The 10564-nt window shown below is 40.9% G+C and overlaps 1 protein-coding gene across 6 annotated transcripts in view; it reads right to left on the bottom strand.

The window, feature by feature from the left end:
• Positions 1–390: 390 nt before the first annotated feature.
• The window catches only part of LOC122721112, a 119142-nt gene continuing 108968 nt past the window's right edge, over positions 391–10564 (bottom strand). For 5 of the 6 annotated variants that reach the window (XM_043948412.1, XM_043948409.1, XM_043948414.1 and 2 more), the window contains 8 exons: positions 9914–10171; positions 5111–7837; positions 4791–4975; positions 4635–4673; positions 3959–4465; positions 3531–3774; positions 2883–2938; positions 391–2447 (listed from right to left, as the gene is read on the bottom strand). In XM_043948412.1, coding sequence (XP_043804347.1) covers positions 2228–2447; positions 2883–2938; positions 3531–3774; positions 3959–4465; positions 4635–4673; positions 4791–4975; positions 5111–7837; positions 9914–10171 — 4236 coding nt within the window. In that variant the 3' untranslated portion in view covers positions 391–2227. The remainder of the gene's footprint in view (positions 2448–2882; positions 2939–3530; positions 3775–3958; positions 4466–4634; positions 4674–4790; positions 4976–5110; positions 7838–9913; positions 10172–10564) is intronic. The other variant, XM_043948411.1, reaches the window with a different exon arrangement.

The raw sequence follows: 10564 nt of genomic DNA, 5'->3' as shown, positions 1-10564 counted from the left end.
GAAATTAAATTTGTGAGACGAAATTAAAATATTGATTATTTTGTTCTCTTTTTTTCTTCCTTTGAATTTATATTGATGATGAAGAATAAACGTTTAATATTTACAGTGTCTTCATCCGTGGACAATGGAATCACCGAGATATTGGCAGAGATTTCTTTATAATCACTTACGATGTTTTCGATTTGACAGATTTCTAATTGATGTTGATTTTATGTATCCATCTTGCGAATTGTGTACGATTGTCACGGTAAGTAAAGATTTTATTTTCTGATGGTATTATTAAAAACTGGGTCATTCTTGAACTTTTGCTTTTTTTTCTATATCTAAAAAATTAAAAAAATTAAAAATTAGATGGAAGAAGAATGGTTTACCCTGTAAGAAAAATAAAAATTCTGCATAGGTTTCAATTTATTGTAATTACATTACATCGATAGATGTACACCGCCTTCGAAAAGCTCTGTCCTTATAAAAATACATAACAAAGCTCGGTCGCGTAGCAAGCAAGATATCGATAAATTAGGAAGCGAAACTAGCGGGCCGTTAAATACAGTCGTTCTCTTATTTTGTACCTCGAATATAAACTCGTGATCCTTTTGTGCGTATCCAAAAGTGTGTCGTTCTCGTTTTCAAAAAAAAAAAAAAAAAAAAAAAAAAGGGATAAAAATAATAAAAAAAAAAGAAAAAAAAGCACCTCGTCAGAGGCGTCGTCGGTAACTTCGTTCATTATGCGACTTCGATTATTATGCGATACTATCTGTGTGTTTTTTCGTCTTTTTTCTATATCCTCTCCATCCTTGTTTCTTCGTTTTTTTTTTTTTTCATTCTTCGTTTCTCTCTTAAGGAATCGTAGAAAAAACAATGGAAATAAGAAACAATTCGTTTACCATTTCTCGATGATAATATTTTATAATCGTATTATAATATTAATTATTATGTTTCTCTCTATCGTTTCGAACTAGCACCAATGACTATCGCGTTAAGCGATCACGTTGAAGTAATCGGTCAGTGGACGTTTCGTTCTCGATTTCATAATCGAACCGCTCTTTCCCTACTCTCCCTCGAGTTATAAACGCAACGTATAAAAAATAAAGTCGAACAAGTATGTATATATTTATTTTCTTCGTTACGTACTAACGTAAAAGTCACGGATACTCCCTGAAAGGTTCTACGGTACGTACACATTAATTATGCCGTCTTCCTTTGATCGTTCCGCGGTTATTTTCTGTGTGCACACAATACAAGCGATTCGTTATATTCGTTAATAATCGTAAATATAATTTAATATCGTCAACGTTATTTTCTCGCGCATTCCATGTGACATTAATCCATTTCTCTCTCTCGTCCGCACGCGCTCTCGCATACACTCGCTCATTCGTTCGTTTTTTTTCTTTTTTTCTTTTTCTATTTTTTTTTTTTTTTAAAGAGACAAACGAAAAAAAAAACTGGAGGGAGGAAGGAAAACTAATCAATTGTCAACGAAACGATATCTACATTATACGTATCGTATAAATACAAACGCCGTAATGTTACATGGAATGTCGGGCTAAATGATCGAAAATCGGAAACGGATCCATCGAGTACAAACCGTGCAAACCCGAAGGATCGTACGTTATTCGTACGTGGATCTCTCTTTCTTCTTTCTCTTTTCTCTGTCTCTCGTCGTATAATCGTTTGTATTTTCGACTCTTCGTGGTATTCGGGGACAAGGGAAAAATATTATGCAAATATTGCACCAAGATCACAATAATTATACAGAACGAGTAAGTAAACGGATGCTATGGGTCGTAACAATGACGATCGTTTTTGGTCCGTAACGCGTGTTCTACGCACAAGTACAAACAATTGTTATCACACGTGTAAAATCGTCGTCTGTAGAAGGAACGTGTCTTTGACCATTTTCTTACCAATATATTCCCCCATCGAGACAATGGAACACGTTTTACTACCTGTTTCTACTCACGTCGCTCGACTGCCTCGATGGAGGGATTCTGATCGATGAAAGGATTTGTAAGAAGAAGAAGAAAAAAAAAAAAAAAAAACAGATCTTTTCTCATTCATCGATCGCTCGATACCATCGACGGATCGCCATACGACAGACTAGTTAAGTAGGTACGCAGATCGTGCGTGATCTCGCGCTTCCGCTTCCCGCGACTCCTCTGGATGTTGCGATTGTAAATTCGTCTGGGTCCGGTGAAGTCGGCGCGCCCGAGATTAAGCTTCTTTATCGTTAGATCGGCGGTGGCCCGTTCGGATACACGACCATTGGCGTGAAGCTTCTGGCGAGGTTGTTCGACAGCATGCAGCTGTAGTCTTCTTCGGCGGAAGGAACCAGAGAGGCGACGCCGAGGAATAGGAGCATCAACGCCTGGATCGGCAGGGAAACGCGCAACACGCGGCCCAGGAAACGGTATCCCCGAGACAATACCGTACGCTCGCCATCGTCACCACTGAAACAGGCGCGTAAATTTCGTATTCGCTAGGATTTCTTTCATAGAATTGTTGGAAAATTATATACTTTTATTCTAATTTCGGATGAGAGTTAGAAAGTAGAAAAATCTTAACACGTTCACGCTTGAAGTAAAAGTTGAAAAGTAATCGCAATAGTTTATTGATGAAAAATTATATTGGAAAAACAAAATTGTTTCTACGAAAAGATAGATGATGTGTATTTTTGTATTCGTTAGACGAGAACGTATTAAAATGATCTGGATCTGTATCTATTTAGGAATCTGCCTGAGCTAATTTTCCAAATTTTATATCGAGAATTATATTTGAAAATAATTGTTAAGCGTATTTATTGGATCTTATTTATAAAGAATTGGTTTGAAAATATGTTGGAAAACGTAGCTCGGAACTTAAAACGGAAAATGAAGAAAACATACTGTGTGTCAGGTGCGTCGTGGGGCTGAACGGTTCCAGAGGCAGCTTCGTCGAGCAACTACAATACAATAAAAGAGAAAACACAAACAATAAGGTACTGTGCGTGTGAATGCTACTATTACAAGGCAGGAAATAATAAAATTCTAATTTAAAGTATTTAATTTATATTATATATGTACTCATACGTATATTTGTAAAATATAAAATAGAAATTAAAATGGTATGAATTAAAATCGCAATAACGATTGTAGTATATGAATAGTACAACTATTCACGAAAGATTAAAAATATATATTCGTATTTGATTAAATATGAAAGACATAGCCAGTATAAAATAATTTTAAACGGTTATGTCATTCTGCATTCGATATTCGTTGAATTTTTATTATAGTTCGTGCCTCGTGTTTCAAATATCGATTAACGTGATCCTACGATGTATGTGCAATATAAATCTATATCGAGGGCTAAGATTAAAGAAGCGAGAACCAACGAATAGCTTCAGATACTGACTAACGTTACCTGAAAATATTCTGAAGAAGCTAGCGAGTCTTTACGGAAATAAAACAACGAAGATTTTCTTTAATGAAACTTTGCTTCGTTTCGAGTATTCCAACGAGAAAAAGTGGCGAATAGGATAGAATGAAGCTTACATCGTGTGAAAGGGAAGCGAGAGAAGAGGTAGTGGCTGCGAGTCCAACGTCCCGAGGGTCCATCCCTAGGGCTGCTCCTAATTTTAAAGCGTATATCCCGGTTAACCGTCGAAGGGACTGCAATCTGAGACGAAGTTCCTGTAGGCGTGCTCTGGTTTCGCCTTTCTCGTCCAATAATTGATTGGCTGACTCTTGAAGCGACAGAACTCGAGGCTCGCATCGCTCCAAATCACTTCTCAATTCCCTGAAAGGAAATAGTTTTTTTTTAATGATAAATCTTTCTTCTAATGCTACGTGTTGGCTACACATTGCTGTCGAATAATTTTATTTATTTGTATAATTATTTAATATTAAGAAAAAATTCGAGAGTTGAAAAGCTGTCGTAAAAAATACGAAAAATTTATTTCTTTAACATTTCAAAGACATACCTGAATTTATTGTACTTTGCGGTCATAATTTCCGCCGACTCGGTCAGATCGACCGGTTCGCTGGCCCGTATACTGGCTTCAGTTTTCTCCAACCAGGTGACCAATTCCTCTATGATACGATGGAATTGCTGGTTCGACATTAATGCAGTCTGTAACTGTTCCTGCCAATGTGCAGCCACTTTGCAAACCTTCACCCATCTCGTATTCGCAACGGCTAATCTGTCTCTGAGCTGCGTTGCTCGAAGCAATTCCTCCGTGTGATCGGCTAAATGCGCGCCAACGGTGTTCAGACTGGCAAGAATACTTTCGTGACAATCTAAATCTAGCACAAATTCTCTGTGATCTTGTATCACATCCTCCAATTGTTCGATATTGCCAGGTGGCGAATGTTGCGCGCTTTGGGTGCCTTCAGCGAATTCCAGCCATTTTTCCAACCTCCAAAGATCGTTCTCCAGTTGGGCCCAGTTGCGACGGGAACATAGGGGACAGGTTAATCTGCCATTGTCGCTGTAAATAATAAGATTTCACGTTTTTCATAAAGTTCTTTTTAACTTATTTGAATAGTATGCTGAGATAGAGATACGAAGTTTGCTACGGGAAAAGCAGGTAATGAAATAAGCGAGGATCGTTAACGAATGTTAATGAGAAATTGTTAGTGTGAAAAAGGAACACTCACTGATCGCAGGGAGAGGTGTAAACGTCGGAGTTAGGTGACCTGCGCGTGAAAAATTTCTGATTTTAATATGGACTTAATGATTTTTTCTCAAACAGATACATACAACGTGTAATAATGTTAAGGGGTTAATTGTTCTCGTTTTAGAAGAGGCTTTACCTGAGTTCTCTGATCTGTTGTTCTCGCGTTCTCGCCAATATAAGAAGATTTTCGTATCTTTCCGTTAACGCAGCCACCTCGTTAGCCTTGGCGGCTTGCGCGCTCAATTTTCCATCTTCTATGAGCAAACTGTGCAAATGACGAACCAGTTCGATCGACGATTGACAGCTTCCGATTAATTTACTCTGTCGAATAAAAAATTAAATAAATTTACAAAAATTTATATGGAGAATTTAAATTTTGTCTTTTTAGATTCGCAAGAAAAAAAAATGAATTTACAAAAATATCGAATAAGAAATATTGTTTTGTATCAAACTTACGATATTTTTAGCAGTCGCATTTAATCCAGGTCCAGCAACAGGTTCCGGGGCGATTGCTAATTGCAACGTATCCAATGCATCGTTGCACTCGACCAGAGCAGCTTCCAATTCCATCAGGTATGCGTCGCTAGAAGTCATTCGTAATAACCTAGGCAACGTGTCCACTTGAACCGCACTGTCCTGTTCGAATTTCAACGTTTCCACTTGCACAGCCTCGTCGACTTCAGACCTCTCCTGTCCCTCTATTTCCGCTCTTAACGACGCCACTCTCTTCTTGATGTCTTTCCATAACAGCTGATACTCGTCCACCAATTCTTGGATATTCGCCACGTCATCCGGATGACATTCTTGCATAACCTTAAGCGCCAATTCATCCGCTTTCTGCAACGTGATGTTCTGAGTGCGAAGTTCTTCCTCGATCTCGTTCAATTGCTGCAGCCTGCGACGAATCGACGCTTTTTGTTCCGGCGTGGCCAGGTGTTGCGTCCTGGTCAATCGAACGTCGACTTGCGTCAGTCCAACGACCGCCGCGCCGTGCACAGTGATAAAGTCTCGATAATTCTTCTGTCCTTTCTGGAGAGCCAATAGAACGGCATTCGCTCTAGGCTTGAACGTTTGCCATTTATCGATAAGCCGCCTGGTCTCGCTGATAAGCGATTTCAGGTTATCTGGTTCCAAACCCGTTCTAGCTAAACGTCCAAAGTTTTGCTCGATTATCTTGATCACCGGTTCGTGCGCCTCTACGTCCTCGGATATGCTCCTCGCCTTCTCGATAGCCTTCTTAGACTCGTCCTTCGAAACTTCGTCCAAGTTGTTCTCCAATTCCGCGAGAGCCTTGTCCGTTTCCGCGAGCCAACCTTCCTGCTCCAACCTGATCTTCTCCAATTCCTGCAGAATTTTCCACGCGAGAATGATATTCCCCTTTCTCTCCGCCGATTTCACGCAGGTGGTTGTCCACCTACGCTCCAAACCTTCCATCCCGCTCTTGATCGCGTTGTTGAAAGACGTTTTCCACGCATCACAGTCGTTCAACAGAATCTCGCAGAGATTCAACACCTCGCCGATATTTCCGCTTTCCGCCTCGATCGTCTTCTGAAGATGTTCGTGATCGTCCAGCTTCTTGTCGATGCAACTCTGCTCGATCGCCTCGACCACGAACGTCTCCGACAATTGACTTTCAACGCTGGCCAGCCAGCTCCTCAACTCGTTTATCCTCTTCTCCAACGTGCTCATCGTCCTCATCAGGTCCATCAACTTACTAGCTCTCGCTTTTCCCATAGCCACCAATCGATCCCACCTCTCGTTCAACTCGTCCAGGGATCGTTGCAACCTTTCGCTCTCCTCTTCCTCCGCTACTTCGACCAAATCTTGCCCAGTGTTCTGTATCCACAATAATTCTCGCTGTTTCAACGCGATATCCGACTGTATCTCGCATTCCAATTTTTTAAGAGTTTCCTCGGGCTCGTTCGGCGAGTCGCAATCCTGAATTCTGATCTCAGTTTCTCCTATCCACGCGAGTAACCTGCCTAATCTGTCCCTCCACCGATCGTACAGACCACAACGCTCCTCCAATCTGCATATCAGCAACGCCGCCTGATGTTCCAGGTCCTCGTGCTGCAGCCGGAAAAGCGCCCGTTGTTCGTTCAACGATTTTATATCGGTCGGGCTGAGATCCTCTCTCAATTGTTGTATCATCACGCCCAAGGATTCCAAATCTATGCTCATCGAGGACAATCTGTTCTGCATCTGGTGTACAGATTCCAATTGCTGTTTCGTCCTCGTCAAACTAGCAGGACTCGAGTGAAACGCCGTACTGAAAGCTTGACCGATCTCCGTGAACGTGCTATTGATGTCCTTCGACTTTTCCTCGTACTCCTTGTACCGTTTCTGTATCCTCGGGATGTGATCCCTCCACATCTCCAGACTTGAGCTCAGATTGTTGATCCTTTGTACGCTGGCTGCGTGGTCCCTGTGAATGGTCACGGCTAACGCCTCGTCGCATTTGGCTAGCAGTGTCTCCTGTTGCCTCTGCAGAGATTCCAATTGGGCTTCGCCTTCGGGTATCTTGTCCAGCAACGACTCTATCCTCTGGAGAATTTCGTCCAATCTCTGTATTTGGATGAATCTGAAGCGTAACTGGCTTCGTTCTCTTTCGATCTCCTTCAGCCAGTACAAGAGTTTACCCTGATCCAATTTGTACCGATCCCACGCAGTCAATCTGTCGCGTACAGCCGCGTGCCTCTCCATGATCTTGGCCAGAGTTTCGTTGTGTTGGTTCGTCAGAATGTTGAATTGCTCGGTTTTCGACAGATTACCCCCCTCTTCCGCTCGAACCGTGAGAATGAGATTCTGTTGATCGGTCAGGAGATTCTGATGAACCTCGCAGAGGTTCCTGTGTTCCGACAAACCGTTGTAGTCGCCGGGTACATCGTTGGACAGGAAATCTTGTACGTAGAACAAGTACTCCTGCCAAAGTTTCAAGGCAGTGGCACCATCCTGCGTTTTGACTAGAAGAGCCGACAACCGGTGATACTGTTGGAAGGTTTCTCTGAAGACCTTCTGCCACAGTTTCAACACCTCGACAACCGACGGTTCTTGCGTCGTTACCTCCAGGCTGCGTTCCTTGATCGATTGTAGCTGCGGTTCCGTGCAGGTGAGCGCAAGAAGATGGTTGCGGAGGAGTTCCAATTGCTCCTTCGACTCGCCTTGACCCACCGCGGTCAGGCTCTGGAGAAAGAGTAGAGATCTTGTAAAATATGTATTCGACAAACAACGAAGAATCCCTTATCCCTTCGTTTGTTCGATTAATTTATTTTCGATGAAGGATAGATGATAACGAAGCAAAATTAAAACGTAGTTCAATTCTTCACTTTCGTAAATATTGTTAGATACAATAGAGGAATCGTTTAAAGCAATGGATTTATTTCACACAAAGAGCCTAGCTACCATAAGAAAAGAATACTTCCAAGAACAGAAAAGGGCGTACAAATTGACGAGGGTATAAATCATCTCAATTCCCCCGTCTTATCTCGAGTGCGCTTCGTCTTTATCCATCCATTTTGCCCGCCTTTGAAGTTCCCTAACCCGCGTCCTTGGATATTTCCATCGACAACCGACGAGTCATCGTGGACGATCCACAGGGTGGTGGTATTCGATCGGAAACGGTGATGCGCAATCGAGGTCCCGCATTCCTTCACCGTCTAGGGGCGAAAGTTTCGAGCCGAGAGGGTGCACGGCCGGATTCAGCTGTTGCGGATTTCGTGACTGATGTAATTGCCACTACCGGGCTCAAGCCCTTCGGCCTTGACACAACAAAGTGTTTCGGAACTATCGCGATTAAAATATAAACGCGCGTGCGAGGTATAATGATCGGGCCTGTGCCAAGCACCAATAGCCACGCCGGAAACTGACGGACGCGTGTACAATGATACACAGGAGGAATCACCTTGACAGACAGTTCTGTAATCCCGAACACGCGGACTTTTTATTTTTTATTTTTAAATTTCAAACGAATCAGAGGTATCATTCAACCAAGATTCTTTCGTTCGCTCGAATACGCTTCCTTCTACTAGGGCTTAGCCTTGCGCGATAATAAAAATAGCTGTATACTTGATATATCCTCTAGCATGTGATCTAGCGTATTTTTGGGACACTCGAAAATTTGGAGAACGAGATTGTTGAAAAATTGAGAAGAGAAGAGTTTGGTGTATCGGATCGAAAGATGAATTAATATTTTGTCGCATTATATTCGTGTAAGCTATCGAGATACACGGTTGTAGAAGAAAATAGGTTGTAGAAAGAAAGTAGAATCTGTAAGGTTTCGCGAGCATGCTTCGAGCATGCTGAAATATGTTGTGCTTCCAGATGAATCCTCGAAGGCCAGAATAAGAGAGCACATGCTCTGTACCTCTGCGAGTGTAAGGCTACTTTAGAACCCTCGTTTCTCAGAAACACGCCCTATGGAATTCAAACTGCGCACTACGTTAATTCACGTTCTGTGTCTCGAATCAACAATTCTCAAGTTTACCTATTCGATAGTTTAATCTTTAATTTTTTACTTTTACTTAAAAGTCGAAATTTTCAACATTTTATAAATATGAAATTAGAAATTGAATCAATTGGTTATTATTATTATTTTTTATATTTCGATATTGGAATTCAAAAGGATTTTCATTCAAATTCTAATGTCGTACAGTGACTTTTATCGAGGAAGAATACTTAGACCGCTTGTCCGTAGTAATGTCTGACGCTAATTTAAATAAACACGAATGGTATCGCATACCATACAATATTAAGCGCACGTGTCAACAACTTTTCCACGATATTCATAGCACAGAGCCAAATATTTACGAAACTTAATTACTTCCCCTCCAAATTTCTTAAGGATTTGTTTTTCATCGAACGCATAATCCAAAATTATCATTTAATTCGTATATTTTCTTTCTTATTTAATAATAATAATGTATTTTCAGATTATTGAAAGCGCTAATAATAAATTACAACTATTCTAATATATTTAATGAATTATTCATTTCCTTCAATGTACCTGTCTACCGTACAAAAAATATTTATTATAAAATCCTTAAGATTATTTTCTTGATAAAAGCAACTTGGAAAAGAAATCTCGTTACATTCTATCTATCCATTTACACATTACAGCAAACAAGATCAACTCGATCAACTCGAAATGGAAAAAGAAAAAACCGAATGTCCCTGGTTGAAGCAAGCAGCATTTTTAGATAAGATGAAAGAAAGAAAAAGAAAGGAAAGAAATAAAAAGGAAGGATTGCGTAATTTACTTGCCTGTTGGACCGAATCCAGGAAATTTTTCGTCTGACATAAATCACCACGTGCGAGCTCCTGGTTGAGGGCGCGGGCGTGCGCCGCATCCGCGAGGCACGATAACGTTTCACGGATATCCTCGAGACGTTGTCCAAGTGCCTCCACTTCGCAGTGCAACGGTCCACTCGCGTCCAACCCGACGTCCGACGCGATTTGCGCCACCAGGCCTTGAAGCTCCGCCAACCTTTCCTTGTGCTCCGCCATCGTCTCCTCGCAAACCTGTCGAAAAGTGAAACAACCTCTTAGACTCCATGATCTGGACGCTTTTAATACTTTCGTAAATGTGGAGAGGGTATTTTTATGCAATGGTATTCATATAACGCCGTGAAAGGCATGCGATGCAACTTTTTATTTGGGTTTCATAATATAGTTGACGATTGGAATGGAATTATTGTCTTTTGGATTTTACTTCTTAAATAATTTTCATTTTTATTAGAGAAAGTTTGAAATGATTGATTTTATGAATGATGAGAAGTGTACTAAAAGCTTTTCAAATGTTTTGGAAACTTAAGTAATAAATAATAAGGATTAAAGAATGATTCACTCTGCTTGAAGAGGGTTAATACCTGAGTTTACCTGAGTTTATAATTTGAGAAATTTAGGCTAAGAAGG

The sequence above is a fragment of the Apis laboriosa genome, unplaced genomic scaffold, assembly GCF_014066325.1.
Source record: "Apis laboriosa isolate Shangri-la unplaced genomic scaffold, ASM1406632v1 scaffold14409_cov159, whole genome shotgun sequence".
Taxonomy (NCBI): Eukaryota; Metazoa; Arthropoda; class Insecta; order Hymenoptera; family Apidae; genus Apis; species Apis laboriosa.
The sequence above is the reverse complement of the archived record's forward strand: the minus strand, read 5'-3'. Positions and strand labels throughout refer to the sequence as shown.